Source organism: Notechis scutatus, chromosome 1, assembly GCF_049901735.1.
Source record: "Notechis scutatus isolate UNSWTSFEM ecotype Mainland chromosome 1, rNotScu1.2, whole genome shotgun sequence".
In the NCBI taxonomy this organism is placed as follows: Eukaryota; Metazoa; Chordata; class Lepidosauria; order Squamata; family Elapidae; genus Notechis; species Notechis scutatus.
Genome location: NC_142009.1, coordinates 48,884,182 through 48,905,932, shown reverse-complemented (window position 1 = coordinate 48,905,932; position 21,751 = coordinate 48,884,182). Strand labels below are relative to the sequence as shown.

Below are 21,751 nucleotides of genomic sequence, written 5' to 3'. Positions count from 1 at the left end.
TTCTCTTTACTTCTCTTTACTCTTATTCAATATCATTATTATTATTTCATCTGTTTCTTTCTGACTTAGTTACCATTATTCTCATTCTATATTTCTACAAGTTTTTACCAATTCTCCCCCAAAAAGACATATACACACAACACACAAAACATAAAAAAATATCTTTTTGGAAAGTAACTTGGACCCAGGTGTCTCTCTCTTCATGGACTTCAATTATATTCATGCTCATCTTACATATCATTACTTATTTTATTTACCATTCTAAGCCTTCTATATTAACTTCTCCACATATTTCACACTTCTTAATTCTACCTTAATTAATCATCTTAGTTTAAATCATTATATTTGTATCTTTTGTCCATTTTTTATCATCCCTTTGTCTCATCCCTTATGAAAAAAAAGAAAATCAGTTTCTCCTGAAATCATTAATCAGAGTATGATGCCTTTCTATCTCCCCCTAAGTTAATCAAATTAATCTTTAAAATAATATCTAATACCCAATCAGATTTTGCTTGGTACATTCTATCTAACTAATACATCCAACACAATTAAGTGCATAATTAGAGAATAAATCCAAATATTAAAAGAAATACTATAATAAAAATTTTATAATAACATCAATACCATAATTTTATTAAACTCTTTAATTAAAACAATATTCTAAACCTCTCCTATTATTAAGTTTTAAAACCAATCATTTTTAAACATTTTAACATTTTAATCTCTTATCAACTCTTAAACCATTGCAATACTACCATCTCATCTTATGTACCTTGCAAAATCTTTTTTTTTTTTAAAAAAAATTATACTTTATCCATTATCCATAAAAATTCCTTTTTCCATTTAATTTCAAAACGTTGTAGCTTTTCTCCACCTTTTCCCTTTCTTTCTTTTCCCAACAAACCTTTCTACCCCCCTTTTCTAGCCTCTGCCTTACCGGCTTCCCTTCTCTGTCGTATTTCTTTTCCCCTTTGTTTACAATCATCATATTGGTTTTGCACTTTATTTTTCCCTTTCTTAAATGTTTTTTAGATCTTAAGTCCTTAAATCCTTTAGTTTTCTTCTTTTCTCTTCTTTTCTTTTCTTTCTCTCTTCCTTTTTTCTGGATCAAATTCTGAGATTCATTAAAGATGGCTCCTTCCTTTCTTTCTTGTTCCTCTGCTGTCTTCATCTGTTGTAATTTTTGTTGATAATTAGTAAGCGTCATTTCTAAGAAAAGGAAAGCTTCTTCCACACCATTTCTTAGTTCCTCAACAGAAAGAGCCATTATAAATCTTTTCTTTTCTTTTCTCCTTCTTTCTTCTTACAACAACCAGAATATTCAAAAGAAAATAAAAAAGATAAAACAGTCCCAAAGTTATCAATCAGTCCAAACCAAGGCAGAGTTCTCACTTTCTCCTTCTGGGGTGATATCAATCAAAGAGAAAGAAAGTCCAAATCTGTTTAAAGTCTTGTTACAATATATTCTAGTCTTCAAATCCTTAAGGCATCTGCTCCAACAAATCTTAGCATACAAATATTTTCTTTTTTAATCCTCTCTCTTCCCACTCATCGCTTAAAACCAATTTCCACCTAAAAAAATAGGTTTCTTAATATCCAGTTATTTATTCCGTAGGAAAAGAGGGAAAGCTATCCTTTCAGCACCTTCAAGCAGCCGCTTTTTTCCTCTTCTGGCAGGTATTATTCAGAAAGTCATACTTTTCAGGAATTTTATTAAATATGTCTTAGAGTCCTAGGAGCCAAGAAAAACTTTCTCCTCTCAATCACTTTCTCCACTTCCTCCTGCGCATTCTTACCCGGCTGCCAGCTTCTTTGTGGCGGCCATTACGGACCGCCGCTGCACCGTCCTGGGAAAAGGGGGTTCTGCCGGCCAGGAGGGGGTCTGCAGCACCCCCAAACCCTTCTCCGGATCCCCCTACCTTCAGCTGCCCCTGCAGGGCAGCCTAGCTCGCACCCGGCTGGGTCGGAGCCCCAAAACGTGCTAGCGCGGCAGGGATCGCGCAGCTTCGCAAATCCCTGCCGCCGCGAAGCCGACAAACCGGAAGTTCCTGTATTGACAACATTTTCATCTGTCAATTACAAAAGGTCACACTGCATGAATCCACACATATAATACGTTACGTTATTCTGTAAGCCGCTTTGAGTCACCATGGGCGAATAGGTGGCAATATAAATTCAATAAATAAATAAATGATATTTTAGGTTCCTGGGAAGAACTTGATGCTTATGAAGGCCAACACTAGCTAAAGAACTGGCAGCTGTGATTTCACATTGTATGTACTGTATATCATCATCTTCATTCTCCTCCCCATTATCATCATCATGTTACAACCCACTTTCCGAGAACCTCCAAATATAAGCCCCTTACTATAAGAAAATTGTTGTTCCTATTAACGTTCTTTTTATTTTGATAGCTCAATTACATCATCCTGAGCAGGGAGAAAGATTGACAGGAATTCTCAGTGCAGCTCAGTGATTAGGACCTTGTTCTCTTTAATGCTGGCCTAAGGCTGTTTCATCCATAGCAATGCTTTTCAAACTCGGCAACTTTAAAATATGCGGACTGGCGACTCCTAGCATTTTGAAAGGCAGCACGCTGTGCACTCATTTTAAAGATATAGACTATTTTTTTACAATAAATTGTTGATATTTCCCATCTTTCCTTTGGTATTTCCTTCCATTCCCTTTCCCAGCAATAGTTAAATGTATATTTTTAAATTTCCAAGGATGATGCTTCAGGCATCTAAGTGGCATCACATGAAATGGACCATCTACAAAAATATAGGACATAAATGCATTTCTCTTCAAAACGTGGCAAAACTCTTCATTATTTTCACTGTGAGAGAGAATCATGACTGGAAAGTTTAAACGCAAACTAAATGATAGTACCCTCAATTATATAAATACAATCTGAATCTGAAAATACTGTGATTTAATGAGATGAAGATTACATTTGGCCACGTGACAGAAAACCAACATTAACCTAACACTAGAATTAATAAAAAGAGCCAATTAACTGAATATGGGTCTAGATTCTGACCTTTTTCAGTTAATCAACTCCAGTTACCGATTGGTGTCTGGGGAATTCTGGGAGTTCACGTCCACACATTTCAAAGTTGCTGGGGTTAAGAGACACATATGTAGACTCCCACATTCTGGAAGCTGAAAATTATTTACATTCGTTTTGATCCCATCATCAGTGGGAACAGTTTTTTTAAAATTACAATCATAATAGATATAACACATACACCAAATATAAATTTAACTTCTTTTGATTTCATACAGTACATCAAGAAACCATAGGGTCTGAATTAATGTATCATTCCATTTTTTTAATTGTTGCAATTAAAATCCAAAAAGGTTTTCATTCCAAAATTAAGTTTCATAAAACTGCTTTTTTACAGTATGATTCAAATATAAGAGTAACTGTAAGGAGGAAATTAAGTTTAAAAACCACACAGAGCTGTGGTACTTTTAAAAACATAATGCATATTTCCATCAACTTGCATTTGTCAGAAACTAAATTTAAGTTTGTGAGACAGGAAGCAACTTTTCTACATTTGTGCTTCCTGCCTCTAACCCATTGTATCTCATAACGTTTAACATTCCTACAGAATATATACTGTAATTCTTTTGTTTTTAAACTCTTATTTTGTACCTTATTAAAATGTTCCATGCTGTTACTAACTGCACCACCATTCATGTATGGTTCACATCAGGTCAATTAAATTAAAGCATTTCCCCAGCTTCAGATGTTTCTCTATAGTATTCAGATTATTTTGGTTGCAAACCCATTTGTATGAGATATGGTTAGTGTTTCTCAACCTTGGCAAATTTAAGTTGGGTGGACTTTAACTCCCAGAAGCCAACCATAGCTGACTGAGTCATTCTGGGAATTGAAGTCTACCCATCTTAATCTTGCCGACATTGAGAAATACTGAGCTATGCCAAATGGTATTGTAATACAGATATTTAACAAACGCTCAAAGTTACAATGGCATTGAAAAAAGTGCCTGGTTCACACCCTTTTGATGATTGTAGTACCTCCATAGCCATGTGTTCAAGATTTGGGCACTTGGCAACTAGCATGTATTTGTGGTGGTTAGAAGTATCCTGGGGTCATGTGATTTCCATCTTCAAACTTCCCAGCCAGCTTCTGACAAGACAATATAGGAAGCTGGATATGTTTAACTTCCGGATTCACTTAATAACTACAGTGATTATATCATGGCAGAAAATATCGTAAAATTAGACATAACTCAATTAACAACCATCTTGTTAGTAATAGAACATTCTAGTTCCAAATGTGGTCCTAAGTCAAGGAGCTGTGGTGGCACAATGGTTAGAATACAGTACTGCAGGCTAACTCTGCCCCTGCCAAGAGTTCGATCCTGACTGGCTCAAGTTTGACTCAGACTTCCATCCTTCCGAGGTCAGTAAAATGAGGACCCAGATTGTTGGGGGCAATATGCTGACTCTGTAAACCGCTCAGAGAGGACTGTAAAGCATTATGAAGTGATATATAAGTCTAAGTGCGATTGCTAAAGACTACCTGTAATCAGAAGATAGGTGGAGGAGTGTGTGTGTGTGTGTGTGTGTGTGTGTGTAATAAAAGGCAGAATGATCACAAAACTGTCCTGCACTCAGCTACCCAATACCTTTGCCTGACCTCGTTAAATAAATTATCCCGCTCAATTCTTCCACATTAGTCAGATTGGCCCCACCCCCCCACCCCTCCCAGGAGTCCTCCCCCCATGCGTCCCATTTTGCTTCCAGGTTGGTGTAAGAGGCCATCCAGGTCCAAAACGGGGCACGGGGGGCAGCCCCCACGCCCTGTTTTGGCTTCCAGGGTGGTGCAGGCGGCCTTCCAGGCCCAAAACCAGTGCTCTAGGGCAAGTTGGGAATGGGGATTTTGCATTATCATTACTATGGGATGAGTTGGGAATGGGGATTTTGCATGATCATTACTGTAGGGTGAGTTGGGAATGGGGATTTTGCATTATGATTGCTCATAAAAGTAGGAACCAGGACAAGAGGAATGGAAAAATCTTTATCTGTAGATCAGTGTTTTTCAATCTTGGCAAGTTTAAGATGGGACTTCATGCTGCCTGGGGAATTCTGGGAATTGAAATCCATGCACCTTAAAGTTGCTGAAGTTAAGAAGCATGGGCCTACACTGGAGCTTAGGATTTTCCATTCCTGTTTTGAGTTTGGTGCAATTAATCAGTTGTGGTTTATTAAAGTGATATGAACCATAGTAATTAAAGTGATAGTGATTAAAGCAATATAAACCATATCTGCCCCCAACAATAGGGGTTATTTTACTGACCTCGGATGGAACACTGAGTCATTCTTGAGCTGGTCAAAATCTAACTGCTGGTAGTCGGCAGAATTAGCCTGCAATATTGCATTCTAATCCCTGTGGTACCACGGCTCCTAACAGTTTTGGTTTAAGGAAATCTAGGAAAATCCTCAAGAAGTTAAAATGAACTGGATGAAATTAATCTGGACACATGGAAAGTATGTCATAATCACATGAGCTGTTGTATTTCTTTCCTATTTGTGTTCTATGCTGGAAGCACAAGAGCAGCAGACTATATATGATATGATATGTGATATGCAGGTAAAGGTTAAAAAAAAGTTAATTCCACTTGGCTGCCCCCTCGCCTCGCCATTCTTTCCACCCCTACCCAGCATGGCCGTCCTGGGGTGCAGGAGCTGGCGTGGCACAGGAAAGGCACGTGTGCATCCCCGCCCAAGCTTTCTTAGTTGGTCTGCCCCCACGCTCCGAAGTTGTGTGTCTCCACACCATGCGCAGGCTATGCCCTGCTGTTTGTACTAAATGTCATTGTAAGACATCCCCCTAAAATAAGCCCTGGTGCTTATTTTGGAGCCCCCAAAAATATAAGAGCGGGTCTTATTTTTGGGAAAACACAGTATGTTCTATTGAGATTCACTTTATTTGTAAAGCAAAGTTAAAGCAGAAAATGATTCAAACGTAACTATTGCAACACTAGTTCATGTTGGTCCAAAGGCCCCATGCATTTTGAAAGTAAAGCAGTGACTTTTGGGAAAAATAAATTGATTTAAATGACTATCTCTTGCTTAACAGAGCAGCTAGAAGCACATCACTGTTTTGGAATTAGGAATGCATACCAAAGCTCCTTTTCCCTTATTAATCAACTGCAAAAATGTTTAAGAACAGCATTAAAATTTGCTATGTTTTGCAAAAAAAAAAAAAAGACTTTTCCCCTATACCTCTTGGAGTTTATTTTAATTGGTTATGCATCTCCAGAGACTGTATTCTTCTTTCATAATACTGAAACTGCTTGTAATTAATATTGATTTCTCATAGCAAAATCACTTGAATTACAAAGACAGTTAATAACTAATCCAAGACTTAGTATTAAAAACATTATTTTAAATGTACAAAAGTATAACATATAATGCAGCACAGAAAATTGTATAAATTGTGGGTATAAATTGTACAAATACCCACATATGTAAACATATATAACTATCTTCCTCATGTATTGCTATTCTCCATTCCCTTTTCTAACTCTAAAAAATACTATTCAATTTTAATTTAGTATAGTATCAAATCTATAATTTAAAAATCAACTACTGTATTTTTCGGACAAGACGCACTTCCCCCCACAAAAGTGGGGGGAAATATCTGTGCATCTTATAGAGCGAATGTTGCTGAAGCCCCACCTATCCGCTGGCCCCCACCCTTTGGCCTCTGCCTCCCAGCAATTTGCCTCCTTGCAGCAAACAGCAAGGTCAGCTTCAGCACAGCCTAATTCTAGCGGGGATAGGTGGCAATCCCTGGCAGCCTGAAACAGGCTGAAAATAAGACACCTGGAGGCCAAAAATGGGGCACACGGAAGAGGTGATAGGTTGCAGTGGTGATGTGTGGCGCCAATCCCAGCAGCCTGGGACAGCTGATTGGTGGTATTCCTGGAGGCAGAATAACCTCCAATCAGCTGCTTGTGCTAAATCAGGTGGTGCTGAAGCTGACCAGGATGTTTGCTGTTTGCTGCAAGGAGGCAAATTGCTGGGAGGCAGAGGTAGTTTTTTCCCCTTGTTTTCCTCCCCAAAAGCTAGGTGCGTCTTATAGTCCGGTTTGTCTTATAGTCCAAAAAATATGGTATTTATCTAAAAAGGAAAAAAAGAAATGTAGATTACTGAGGACAATTTGGAACCATAAGAGGACCTGCAATATTGTGTCCAGTTTACTTAACATTACTTTTGCATTGATATATATTTTTTACACTAATGCAGCAACTTTCATGCAAGCAAAGTCAATTTACTGCACTAATCTAACAACACCTAAGTAATCCTCTGAAGAGAGTCAGGTTGATGTAGTGATTCAGAAACCGCAGAAAAATCCTTGCACTCCTCAAGCCAATTTGTCAGCTGTCCCAGAACTGCAGGCTTGTGGTTCTGCTCATCAATAAAACTTTCCTTCCAATCAGCCTTCATTTTATTCCCAGCGCCTTTCTCCCAGCTTGGAACTATTGAACCGGATGGATTTTTCTTCCTGCAAAGCTTTTTTTTTTTAAAATTTTAAACTTAACAGCCTACAAAACTGTAGAATTAGCCACGCCTTGAGCACCTTTTCCCCACGCTCCGCGCGCGTCCTTGTGAAGCCACTAGCTCAACTATAAAACACCAAAAAAGAGAAGGAGCCGCAACGTTAAGGGAGCCGTAACTGGCTTGGACAGGGCTAAAAGTCTCTCTAAAACGCGCTTCGGTTACCTACCTGCGGCGCGCGTCCCGAAGCGACAACTCCCGCATTCGCTTCCGTAGCGGCCGCCGACCCCGGCAGCCTTCAAGGCGTCCCGCCAGAGACGCGCTTGGAAGGTAAACCTTGGAAAGCGAAGCGAGACCCAGCTTAGAAACTGAACGAAAGGCACGCGCGCCTCCAGGCACTTGGGATTCCCCCTCCCCCCCCGCAGCCGCTCTATGAGAGGCGTCGGAAAGGGCGGGCTCGCGAATATGCCCCTTTTTCCCCCTCCTGGCCCCCCTCCTCCTCCTCATGAAGCTTGGGAGCCTTTTGTGGGTTTAAAAAAAAAGGCAGCAAGCGAAACTTCGGTTTCAGCCAATCGGCGACATTCTTTCTCAGAAGTGTGAACTGAGAGTTACTTCACTGACTCCCGAAGGTAAGCATGCGCGAGGCCGCGTTCAGCCTTCGGTTCTGTGGGCGGCGAAGTACAGTACTGTGTACGCGCGACTCCGGTTAGGTTACTCAGTCGGGATAGGGAGCGGGTTTCCTTAAGTCAGGAGTCCCCAGACTTGGCAACTTTAAGACGTGTGGACTTCAACTTCCAGCTGGCTGGCTGAGGAATTCTGGGAGTTGAAGTCCACACGTCTTAAAGCTGCCAAGTTTGGAGATCTCTGCCTGAAGCAAACCTTGACTGTATGGCAAGACGTGGGCGTGTTTATAGCTGGCAAAAGTTAATATTTAAGAGCAAGTAGCATAATGGTCTGCAGGCATCTGAAAGGCTCTTAGGTGCAGAAGAGAGCGGATGTGTTTTCCTCTGGGAGAACAGGATCAAAAGAAAGACTTAGTTTACTTTATTGTCATTGCATCTCCTACAACGAAATTAAATGCCATCTTCAGTGTATATTATAACTATAAAAATAAAACACACACACACACACATTCCTTCACTCTAGAGTCAAGAGTTGAAATTTGTGTGTGTGTGTCGATCTGGGTGAATATTGAGGGGAATCTCCTGACACTAAAAGTTTCCAAGCAGAGGAATAGGCTGCCTAGAAGAGTGGGAAACTCCATCTGCCTTAAGGTTTTCAAACAGTGAAGATTACATTGCCACATGCTGTTAGGAATGGACAGTGGACCATCCCTGCACTGGACACTTAAATCTATATAGTTCTAGTCATGGAAGCAAATACAGTGTAGACAGCAGCCTTGGCCTGAGATCACTATTGATTCTCGTATGTCATTTTTAAAATGGAATCAGATGCTATATTTGCATTATCTCTAAAAATGTTTCTGCAAACCTACAGTCTCCTGTGCAGAAGTTTTAGTACATCTAGTCATTGACTTACAACAGTTCCTTTAGTGACCATTCAAAATTACAACAGCACTGAAGTCTCTTATGACCGTTTTTCAGTTCGGACCTTTGCAGCATCTCCATGATCATGTGATCAAAATTCAGATGCTTGGCAATTGATTCATACTTATGGCGCGCGGTGCTGGGTCCCAGGTCATGTGATCACCTTTGCAACCTTCTGATAAGCAAAGTCAATAGGGCAGCCAGATTAGGGCGCCCGAACAGTGGGGTTGCTAATTTATATCAACTGCAGTGATTCACTTAACAACTGAGGCAAGAAATGTGGTAAAATGGGACAAAGCTCACTTAACAAATGTCTCACTTAAGAACAGAAATGTTGGGCTCAATTGTGGTCGTAAGTTGAAGGGTAGCCATTTGCCTATTATTAGAAGTTTTTCTTGTAGAGCTTAAGTATTCCTACCTTATCTGTAAATTTATCAGTGAGTTCTGTATTTTTAAAAACAATTTTTCTTTTACTTGGTTTTCTCTAGTTGTTGGTATTCATGATTCAGGCATCTTTCTCTGCCCTTACCTGGTGCTGAAAGTCTTTGCTCAATCGCCAGGCTTTATGCCTAAAACGTTCAGCCTTGGTTTTACCTCTTGAACCATAACTTATTCTAAAAGCATGTTGGGTTTTTCCCTTCCATTTTTTGACATATATTTTATAAAAATTTGTCTGCATCACTTTTCACAATGGTGTTGTGAAACACCATAGAAACAAAGGATATATGAAAGACTTGGTTAATGATCAACTGATGTCAAATAAGCTTCACGGAGAATCTTTTAATGTGACAATTGTCCAAGTTTATTTGTTTACCACTGACACATAAGCAGTGGAAATAGAAGTTTAGGGTCAAGTTTACTTTGAAAGCAATGGAATACGCACCCATATACAAAAAGGGTGGAGTTTGCTGCTGCATTCAGTTCTATTTTTGTCATTTTGATTGAAGTACCAGAAATTTTCTTTGATTCACTGTTTTACTGCATATGTATTGTGTGTGTGTGTGTTGTTTGGATAATAATGTGTGCGAGATGGATTTCTAGAACTAAATGAACTAAAGGGAACCTTTTTCTATGGCATAGTGAAAACATGCAGAGTTTTTCAACCAGATTATTGGTAGGTAATGTATTTGTCATGATTTCTGAAATATAAATATGCAAAGGTATATAGGCTCCCAATCTTGATTTAGATTGGATTATGGAAATTATTAAATGGTTGGTTAATACAAAAAGAACTTGGTAAGACATTCCTGGGTTTCATACTCCTATTGCAAGCCACCTAGTCTCTTTGGATAGCAAGATATATACCTTTAATAAATAAATATTTCAGCACTAAAGTGCCAAATTATTGTTAACAAAAGCAATATAATTTGGCCTGGTGGTTAAGGCATCGGACTAGACAGCAAGAGACTGTGAGTTCCAGTCCCGTCTTAACCATAAATGTCAGCTGGATTATCTTGACCAGTCACTCTCTCTCAACCCAATAGGTTAATTGTGGGGAAAATAGGAGGTGGATGTTTGCCACCTTATTTGTACAAAACAATAAAAAGACAGGGTATAAACAATATAAATATGCATGAATAAACAACCAGTTATCTACCATGTTCATAACTGGGCTTGGAAAAGAAGTAAAGAAAAAATATGGAAGAAAATGTTGATAACACAATATTTTTTTATTATTTCAATTTTCTCTTCTTTTTAAAATCTATTTGCATAATGATCAGAGATTATACATGTTAGCTTCAGTATCTTTGAGAGAAGATAGAATATAGAAAGCAAAATATGAAAAAGAAATGTGTGCTGCAAATGAATTTGTAAACCCAAGATTGCCACAAGTCTTTGAATGATTTGCTCGGGAGTATTAGAAAGCTATTTGATGGAAGTCTTTCTATGCTTAGACAAAAAATATTTTGGGAACGTTCAAGATTGTTCTAAATGTATTCTTAACTTTTATCAATTACCTTAACCTCAGAATAGTTTATACTTTTCTATAATCTTTGATTTTTATTATTATTATATATGTTATTCAGATGTGACAGATTAATGGATCAAAGAGTACATCTAACCATTTCAAAATTATGTAATCCTATATTCTAAAAGCTATACAATGTGTGTCCCATATACCTGTCTTACAGGCATTACGTTTTTCCTGTTTAAGAATATATTATAACTGCAGTATCAAGAATTTACTGTTCCATCATTTTTAATTTATAATTGAAGTATCTGGTGTCTGCATATATAGTCACAAACCTCTTTTCCAACCACGTAATAATTCAGCCTAGAAATGTTTTCTCCAAATATACACATAGGCCTTATAGATGGCCATTCATTTAAAAGTTTTTATATTTCTTTATTGTAACTGAAAACTGTACATAAAAAGAAGATGCAAAGTTACATTTGTCATAACCACTGTAAGAAATAAATTTTTGCCCAACTTAAAAGGGAGTGCAAATTTTTTTAACATTTCATAAAGTGACAAAAATAAACCAAGATGAAGATTATGGTTTGTAGAAATGGTACAAAGTCAAACTAGATTTTTATAATATTGCCCAAAAAGAAAACTTCTTTGAAATGAAAAAAAATTGTATAGTTTTATTTCTAATCATTAAAAAAATATAAATGAATTTAGAAGAGAATCACAGTATAGGGCCTAAGTATCTTAAACCATTACAAGGTACATAAAAATAGACACAGATTCCTTGGAAACTTTAATTCTTTGATTAAGCAGCAAGCATTTCACTCCTCCAGGCAAAAACACTGCTTAACACAACCCCCTACCCAAAACAGGACGTGCAAGCTGTATGCACATAATCTGGAAAGCACACAATTTTTTAAAGGACAACATTTTGCTATGTACATATTCAGTACTACAAATGCTAAACATTTTGTCACTGTGTGGCATAGCGTATGTAAAGCAGTATTATACTACATACTATACCATCATACCCAAACACACAAGTGCCCAGTTATAGTTTCGATAGTCTAAAATTGCCATTTAAATGGCAGCACCCAATCTTCTGCATACTGAAGTTCTAGCAACAAGAGACAAGACAAAAGTTAGCCAAAAAAAAAAAAAAAAGACAATACAGTCACTGGGAAACCTGATCTACATATTTAAATATTGAAGATGCATTGTTAATAGTTTGGTATTTAGAGAGTTATGCCAAAATGCACAAACAGGACTATGGCAGATTGGAAGAATTCCAGTGGATTAATATTGACATTGGAACCAAAGGTCAAATATAGTGAAGTACCAAGAATTATGACAAGGGATAGTGATGCTTCCACCCACCCCCACTGAAAAGCCAGTATTAAAAACCAAACACTCTGGTTGGATACAGATAATGTACAAGAGACATCCATTGAAGAGATTTCTATTTAATATACTACAAATGAAATTTGATTTAAATTAAGAATTTTAAAAAATTAAGACCATGAAATGGGCAAATTATTTAATACCTTAATCATGATAAGGTGTTAGTCTAAAAATTTTGATATTTGAGCTGTAAAATGCAGTACATGAGACCAGTACAGCTTTGCTATACATGAAATCATCCCGAATTTTAACTTTTAAAGTTAAAACACTGTTGCTTTAGTAAGAAGTGGGGAAGTCAGCTGTATTAAAGAGATGCACATCTTTCAGAAAATAGATTTTCATTGCTTGGTATTTCTTGCTCAAAATTAAAAGCATGTCACTTTGATGATAAACAGTTAAACTCCAACTGATTAAGCATGAGTTGGCATCTTTTTTGATACCAAGAAAAAAAAAGAGGGGACATGCACTGGCAAGGAACAGCAAAAAGAGACTGAGATATCCCAAGAAATGAAGCAGGAAACATTCTTAATATTTGACTGTTTCACTATGCCCCTATATGTATGGAATTCAGCACTCCTTGCTAAATTATTTCCAGAACTTAATAGAATAAAATTTCAGGTAAGAAGTAGTACTACAAAGTTTACTAAAAAGAAGACAACTGTGACTTTGTTAGCCATTTGGCTACTAGTGTTGGATGCAAATGGTAGCTCAGTTGCTGTCTATCATAGAGTTTGCATTAGCAAGTCATGTTTCCAGTATCAGAAGACCATATATATAGTTGAACCTCTTTAGTACCTTAGCTTTGCATTCTTCAAGACTTTTCCAACAAGTAGATTGAAGAAAAGTACTTTATGAAGAAATATAGAAAATACAAGCCTAGAAAAATGTAAGAAGTGGTGGTATCTGTCAAAATCTGAATGGCTTATCAATAATACTTGCGCTCCTAACATAGGAAAATGTAAAAATAATTTCCCCAGTTTATCACATTTACAGCCCTGTTTGAATCTTAAATTGAAACTCTTACACTATCCAGATGGTTTACTTTCATGAAGTTGAATACAAAGGATTTTATAAAATAAATAGACTAAAAATCAGTTGAAGTCATAGTGCAGTGAATTTTTTTTTCTTTTTCTTTTTTAAAAAGAAGTTAGCTTTGTAAAATGCTGACTTTGTAGACATGGTTTTCTTTGTAATAATCTACTGCACTGAAGTTTCTCTCACTCAGAAGATCGTTCACATGTTACATATCCATTTCCACCTTCTTCTTTGTGACAGTTCAATATTGTGGAAAGCTTGCTTTCCCTTCCTTCACCTCTTCATTAGCTGAGGAGAATAAACACTGATACTACTTTAATTACCATAGTTCTGTTCTATTTGTTTAATGCAGCGGTGACTGTGATTCTGTCTGGATTCCAATAAGTGAAGGTGGCTGTGGCCCGCCAGTGGAGGACAGTGCTGGTCTTGGGTTTAGGCGAGGAGGCATGGAATTAGCTGGACGGATGAGTGGTGGAGGGGGCTGGTTTAGGGTTGGCCTTGGTTGAATAAATCGAGCTTGTTGCTGTAGTGGTGGAGGCTGACGATGAAGAGCTGGAGCAGCCGGAAGGGTGGGACGAAGCAGTGGAGGAGGCTGGTTCAAAGTTGTTACAGGGGTTACTGGTGTTGGAGTAGATGCCTGGGCTGGTGGAGAAGACCCTACACAATGAGGAGTCTGTGGGATCTGGGCCTATAAATAAAGTGATAAAATATGTAAAAGCAGCCATTCTTCATTATCTCAGTTTGGTTGCTGCTACCTCCAGAAACAGGAAAACACTGTTAGTGGGCCATATTTGTAGCTAAGAAACCCTTTTTTGAAAACAACCATTTCTAAATTATTTAGCAATGTAAGGAAATAAAATATTCAATGTAAAAAAAGAAAATTGAATAATACTAAGAATTATTCAGTTCAGTAGTATCACTAGAAGTGTGGGAAGAACCAGAGGCAGCCCAGATTGGAAATGTTTGGCTAACACAATCTCAATGATGAGAGAGCTCTACAAATCAGGAGGCATTAAGCTTCCAACGCTGTTGATTGAGCATTCTACTTTAAGTTAAATATTACATTTTGTGATAGGAAATGTAAATGCCATTTCCGAACTCATGCTTATTTAAAATTTGGTAAACAGAAACACACCTCATCTTCTTCATCTGTACTTTTTCCTGATGACACATTAGTGTTTTTTGTGTCCTCCCCTAAAGCAGAAGCATCACCATTAGAAGCCAGGGTTCCTTGTTCTGCTTCCCACTCCTGCAATACCTCCTCTAAGTTAAAACGACGCCTGTAGTTTACAAAGAAGTTCTTCACTTGACCAACAGTCTTATTGCCAATTACATCAGCAATAGCTTGAAAATCTTTACCATATTTGCGGACACCTTAAAAAGAATAAATAAATAAGATTAAAGTTAATATTCCAGATAAATATGCTTAAATTGTATTTTAAAAATAAGATTAAAGCTTTCAGTGACAATTTTTTTAACAGAATGCTCTCTAATGAGATTCTTTCTCAAAACAATGTCTACATCTCAACTTTTCCAGCTTTTCCACTGGGAAAGTCTCTTTGCAGTTGGCTACCTCCTTTTAAGCAGAGGGTTCTCACAATGGGTGATAGGTGAGTCGCTCTGAATCTATGCTCTCTATTTTATCTTTCAACTTGTTATTTTCATTTTATTTACATTTTTTAAATAAAATTTAATGCCTGACTGGTTTAAAAGTGTTTGTATTAATAAGCAGCATACAAAAATCCTCCTTAATTCTATTTTAAATTAGTCACATTATCCATGTTTTCTGACTTTAAAATGATGAAATTATGTCACAGTGCAAAGTCCATCCTTATTAAAAATTTGAATGCAAATATTTGTATTTTTGTGGTATTTGTATCATATGTAATTTCCTTACTTGCTACTCTTTCCTGCCCCAACAAACACAAGTATGTATATATGGCCACATTAAAAATGCTTTCAGAATGTCAAGCATTACAACCTGAAAAAAAAAATATACGTAACACTAAACTACCTTGAACTGCAAGAAGTTGTTCTTCTGTTGTCCAACGGGCATTTATTTTTTGATTTGTCTATTAAGAAATAAAGAATGACAGCACATAGCAAACCATTAAATATCTGAAAACAACAGTGAAAATTTCAGCCACAAGGCCACCTTTCAATTACCTAGATTTACATTTACCAATTTCAGTAGTTTAATGTTTTCCCCAGAATTCATGAACTGAATTAGGAATACAAAAATATCTTTTAAAACATTAGATTCTTGGTCTAACTCTGGGATAGGCAAACTGATGCTTTATAGATATTCTGAACCACAAACTCTTGCTACTGGGGGCATGCTAGCTAAAGTAATAACAGCTGACATCCAAAGCTAGCAGTGATTTTTCAAAGTTTAAACCAGAATTTTTTGAAACTTTTACATGAAAATGATAGGGACATTTTGCCCTTCTTGTAAGAAGGTGCTGCCTCCATTCTTTTTTAATGTAGTAGATCTTGTAGGTCTAGCCAGGCATGATATTCCCCTCTGAAAAAAAAATCGGGGCCGGCCAAAAGAGACCCCCCACCGCGCGCCAAGAAATTGCTGCCCAGCTCCCTTTTCCTGCCGCTCAGCGGCCTCCATTCGCACCGCCCGCCCGCCTGGGCTCCGCTCCACAGCCCGCACGCCCGCCCGGGCTCCGCTCGCACCGCCCGCCGCTTGCACCGCCTGCCTGGGCTCCGCTCGCGGCGATTCCCAAAAAAATCAGAATTCCAATTTTAATCGGAAGAATATCATGTCTGGTCTAGCCCACTTCAGAGTTGAAATAAATGAGACAATCACTGATACAGACTAGCAAGTACACTGAAAATTTCACTGGATTTTTGTATGCCAACTAATGACTACAATCTAGGGCGAAAGTACAATTGGAGCAATCCTTTCAAAAAGTAATTAAGTGTTAAATTCTGTTTACATCTTTGTTTTATGACAGTATGAAATTTGCTTTTGAACTTGCTTTGAATGAAATGTTGTCACTCAATAAAACATGTAAAATATTTTAGATACATTTTAAACTTTTAAACTTGCTTTAAAATATAGGGTTCCTATTGATGTTTTTTCCACTAAAGCAAATACTTTCAGAATTCTCTTCAGTTCCCAGCAGAATAACGATACTGAAAATTCACCTACATTTCAGTGACTCACCTCAGGAGGTTTGAATTCATCTATTCCACCTTCAATTTTCTGCTTAAGTGCACTGTTTACTTGTTTAGCATTCTGGACCTTGTCCAATGAATAAAACAGGAATGAAAATTAGCTGCTACAAAATAGAGTAAATATCCCCTGCAAAGTGATTACTTGAAAATTAAAACCAAAGGCCCTAAGCAGAAATGAAATGAAATAAAATTCTGAAGAGATGAAGCTTGTTTCAAGGAGCAAAGCAATTACCTGCTTCCATGCACAAAAAATAAACCTGGTTAGTAAAATGGGTGTGATTATCTAAACATTATTAGTATTGTTTGTTTCAATGTATATTTAGGATTATATTTTCTGTAGATGTACCATCTAGAATCTATATTAATTGAGGTGGCATATACATGAGATGTTGAATTCCTGGTGTAAAACCTGAGACCAACATTATTATCTGCTTTTACCTAGTTGAGAATCAGGGCTATTCATTTCAACCATTGGGGAGCCTCATTAAGTTCTCATGAATAAGTATACAGAATAGAATCACCACTTGTTTTCTTTCTCCAGGTTTTACCATCCTTTGCTATTTTGTATTTTCGTAAACTCCATTTAAACATTTATCTTGCTGAAAATAGGGAAAGCATTAGAACAAGTTTACTTTTATTTATTATCTTTTTTAGACCATTTTTTCCAGTTTAAAGGGACTGAGTCTAATAGAAATCAAAAGGCTACATGGTTCCAAACTTTAGCATGACACTCCTGGACACCACAGCAAACTCAAAGGGGTTCTGTGGAATAACAAAGTGATACTTGACATTTGTTAGACACTGTGCATACTACAAGACTAAGAGTGCTGTGAAAAAATTACTAAAACCCTAAAGATTCCATGAACCAAGAAAATTTGGAAACTTCTACTATATAAAATTATTTATTTATTTATATCCTGCCTTTATTGTTTTTATAAATAACTCAAGTCCAACACTTTCCTCCTCTTTTTCACAGGAGGGAGAGATGGAGGGAGGGAGAGACACACACACACAGCCCCAAGTTCACCCAGTTGACTTTAATGGCTTAGGCGGGACGAGAACACAAAACCTTCTGGTTTCTAGACTGCTGCCTTAACTCCTAAAAGTTCAATACAGGATTAAGAGACTGATAAAACCGCACTGTAAAACTGAAACAATGAATTTACTTTTACTGAAGTCAATAAGTTTGGATAAGAGTCGTGGTGGTTAGAATGCAATATTGCAGGTTAACTCTGCCCACTCCTAGGAATTTGATCTTAATAAGTTCAAAGTTAACTCAGCCTTCCATCCTTTTGAAGTTGGTAAAATGAGGGCCCAGATTGTTGGGGGTAGTATGCTGACTCTGTAAATCGCTTATAGAGGGTTGTAAAGCAGTGTGAAGTAATATGGATGTCTAAATACTCTTGCTATTACTTATAGTCTTGAGAAAACCAACAATTATGCTGAAGTCTCAACTCATTAATCTATTGTAATAAGCAGAGACTCACACACTTAATGTATTTTTAATCTACCATTTCATTTTAATAGGTATGTTTCAGATTTTGCTGTTTACTAGAACCTAAAATATTAAAAACACAACCTCCCCCCAGTAAACCTGGTAATTAAAATACCTGTCGCTTCAGTGAGATCAACTCCATATCCAGCTGCCTAAGAAGTGTATTGGCGGCGTTGGGGCTACATGAAACTGCTACCACGTCTTCTTGAGTTAAGTACATGCCTTTTGGAGGACGGCATTTAGAGCGCTGAGAATGATGACGATGTTGCAAACTTTGATATTCTCTTCTACCTAATCCTATTTTGCTGGACTGCACAGGCTGCTCATGATTCCCCTGCAATGTTTGAAAAGTTTTTTTTTAATTAAGCATGATTTTTTAAATTAAGCATGTACTTTAAAAACAAATTATCACAATTGTATCACAGTACTATTCAAATTTTCTAAAATCTTTCTTAACACATACTTTTCATATCACATATGATCAGACAATGCAATAAAATCAGCTGTATAGGTTTTCCTTGGCAAAAACAGGCCACATGGATGACATATAATCAGATAAGCTGGGAGTTCTCAAACTTTATATTGCCATGACCCCCTAAAATGATAAGTAGTTTGTCAGATTTCTGTATGAATAACTATATTTGCATTATAAGTGGGCAGGAAGTATAATTATAGGTGTTATTTAAATGCATTTTAAATACAGTGTAAATATCAATGTATATTTACATGATATGTATATTTATATGATATGTATATTCATGATAGCTATTCATGTTCTAAATAAACCAATGATACAGATATCCATCTTCTAAATGAATGAATTCCAATGTGTTTTCAGGAAAAGAAATTAATTACATTAAATCTGACACTCAGCAACCTCATAAAATTTAAATTCTGCTCATAAATGCAGGGTGAGGGAGAGAACGAAAATCCCTGCTAAAGTTCCTTTACGATGTCATAATATCCTTATCACTGATAGCAATACCTGAAGACCAAAATATAGTAATTAAATTGGACCTCTAATTCAGGTGACAAATTTAACTTCAGTTTGTGTTACCTCTTTTTTACTTTCCTTTTTGGGATCATAATCACTATCATTTCCATCCATAGGGTGAGGTTCTTCAACTTCATCATCGCTGAGGATTGAAAATGATTAGTCAATATTTACTTTCACAACTCAGTTTCTGCCCTAAGTGCTCAAATAAACTTTGTGTTTATTGTATTCTACATGTTAAAATGTCACTTTAATTTTAAATATAACTAATTCAGTTATTTTTAAATACACAACTACAAATTATTAAAATTTCATGTCTTTATTTTATATCTTTATTAAGATTTAAAATAATTTTAAGCAATATATCCATACTAAGTAAATTAAAACATATCCTATTTAAAGCGTGTTAGTCCCATGTGCAAGACTGTTAAAAACCTCTACTTATTTTATAAGAAATCTACAATTAAGCATACCTTCTCTAACGTAATAGAGACTTCACACAATCATCTAATAATTTTCCTACGAAAATACCTGCTTTGGAATGGCTAAAAAATGGTTGAAATACTTAGTTTCTAATACAATGTCATGTGCCCTGCTGCAATCAGAAATATTGAGGTGGATAGGAAAAAACATTCACTTTTGCCTTGTCAAAACTAACAAATAGGTTGAAGGAAAAATCAGTATCTGTATTAGCAGTATTCCCTAAACTATGGATATGTTTATCTGTTCAGAAATCTGAATCAGTTACAGATGAAGTCTAGTGTGAAACAGAAATGTTGACTACATTCACTACAGTCACAATAGATTGTTGTGGTCTTGTTTGCATGCATTGGAAAGAAAATGTGAATTGTCTTCATGTGTAAGGTTTTTTTAAAAATTATATTGTTTATCAATGACCAAAACAAATCCACATAATTTTAGAAATAGGCTCTGTAAAAAAATCTTAAAGAACCCTTCTCTATCTTGCAAGATATCTAGAAATATCTAAATATTTTAAAAAGTCAAGCGCCCCCCCTCCCCCGCTACTTTAAGAGATGTCTGTTCAGCTATTAACAATAAAAGAACTATATATGTGAGATCACCAGGTCAAAAATGCTGTATATGGCATGTCATTTTATTTTCATTGGTTATAATAACACAAAAATATATGTGGCTACAATTTAACAAATTCTATGCTCTGATATAAAGAAGTGGGTTTCCCATCTGCTTAACAAAAACAGGTAGAGATAAATAGAACAGTTTTCCCCAACTGGATGTGCTCCAGAAATATTGGAAAGTCCCAGATTTTCAGTGTTTGCAGTGCTGGGACTTACAATTTCAACAAACTTGAAAGTACCAAACTGGCATAAAACCTATTCCCTTAAACTGGAAACAGTCAAAGGAAAACAAACAGAACGCTTACTCTCTCTAAACAGTTACTTGTTTAAAACACATATTGCATTGCTTACCTATCACCTTGAGTATTTCTATTAGCTAGTTTTCTAGCCTGGCGGTCCATTAAACTTGTTCTAGAACGTGTTTTCTTCCAGGAATAGTAATATTTTACAAGGCTTGCAATAGTCTTGTCTGGAAGCTGAAACATGGTAAGAGTATGCAGACACTAGTTATAAATACTATGAAAATATTGGCACATAGTTTAGTATGCGTGGAAAATAACTTAAATCATAAGGTGTAATTTTATAAATGAACAAGAATAAATAACACACCAACATATATTCCACTAATTAGTTATGTATAGGGTCAGCTTTAATTAGCACCAAATGCACAATTTAACCAATAACTAATCATTGGAAATATAGTAATCATTGGAAATATTATATATCAATATAATCTGTCTCACTCTCTGTGTATTTGTCTATATATACACACACATATGGCTGCTTTTAATAAAAGACTGGCATCTTTCAATAATCCAGGAGCACCAGGGAACCACCAGAGGACTGGAAAAGAGCTGGTGTGGTTCCCATCTTCAAAAAAGGGAAAACAAAAAACAAAAACAAACACCAGACCCAGGAAACTACAGACCAATCAGCCTAACTTCAATACCCGGGAAGATACTGGAAAAGATAATAAATGGAACAGTTTGCTTTGGAAGTTGTGGGAGCTTCATCACTTGAGACTTTCAAGAAGAGATTGGGCTGCCATTTGTCAGAAATGGTGTAGGGTCTCCCGCTTGGGTGGACGGGGGGGTGGACTAGATGATCTACAAGGTTCCTTCCAACTCTGTTAATCTGTAAAATTTGAATTTTACAACTTTGTGCAATGATCCTGCTCCCTTTCTCCAGAACAGAGACAAGTACTTTTAGTGTGCGAATTTTCCTAACAATAACTTATTTACTATTTCACTACACCTTTTGTTCTCATGCTCTTATAAACAAAATCAACAGGAAATATGACTTTGTATCTTTTCATCCATTTTGTAATTTTTTAAACACTTCTTTTAAAATTTGTACATTTTTAAAATTAATTTCCATATTTTACGTCACTTATTCTGAATATTTCTCAACTTCTATCTGGAGAATCTTGAATTTGGGGGAACTGTTTTTCTATGGCTATTGTATTATTTCAATGAATTTGAATTTTTCCCTTTGGTGTAGTTTCTGTATATGCCCTCTAGATCAAAATAAAACAGATTAAATTTT

The 21,751-nt window shown here is 36.5% G+C and overlaps 2 protein-coding genes and 1 long non-coding RNA gene across 10 annotated transcripts in view; 1 reads left to right on the top strand and 2 right to left on the bottom strand.

Annotated features, from left to right (window-relative positions):
- The window catches only part of TRAF5 (TNF receptor associated factor 5), a 22,437-nt gene extending 14,035 nt beyond the window's left edge, over positions 1-8,402 (bottom strand). The window contains exons 1-2 of one of the 6 annotated variants that reach the window (XM_087963391.1): positions 7,766-8,335; positions 2,369-2,429 (exon numbers count right to left, since the gene is read on the bottom strand). Coding sequence is in view for 2 of the 6 variants with exons in the window: in XM_087963372.1 (XP_087819498.1) it covers positions 4,045-4,089 (45 nt within the window). In the remaining 4 variants the exon portion in view is untranslated. Of the gene's footprint in view, positions 1-2,368; positions 2,430-4,044; positions 4,157-7,765 lie in introns of all 6 variants that reach the window. The other 5 variants (XM_087963372.1, XM_087963415.1, XM_087963402.1 and 2 more) reach the window with 5 other exon arrangements.
- On the top strand, positions 8,057-21,751 carry LOC148132794 (uncharacterized). The gene is made up of 3 exons (XR_015749273.1): positions 8,057-8,165; positions 14,969-15,041; positions 18,148-21,751. It is a non-coding gene; the product is annotated as an uncharacterized LOC148132794 (long non-coding RNA).
- RCOR3 (REST corepressor 3) overlaps positions 11,410-21,751 on the bottom strand; it is a 33,757-nt gene continuing 23,415 nt past the window's right edge. For 2 of the 3 annotated variants that reach the window (XM_026683029.2, XM_087963425.1), the window contains exons 6-12: positions 20,558-20,682; positions 19,173-19,251; positions 18,231-18,449; positions 16,610-16,687; positions 15,446-15,503; positions 14,567-14,805; positions 11,410-14,119 (exon numbers count right to left, since the gene is read on the bottom strand). In XM_026683029.2, coding sequence (XP_026538814.1) covers positions 13,775-14,119; positions 14,567-14,805; positions 15,446-15,503; positions 16,610-16,687; positions 18,231-18,449; positions 19,173-19,251; positions 20,558-20,682 — 1,143 coding nt within the window. In that variant the 3' untranslated portion in view covers positions 11,410-13,774. The remainder of the gene's footprint in view (positions 14,120-14,566; positions 14,806-15,445; positions 15,504-16,609; positions 16,688-18,230; positions 18,450-19,172; positions 19,252-20,557; positions 20,683-21,751) is intronic. The other variant, XM_087963439.1, reaches the window with a different exon arrangement.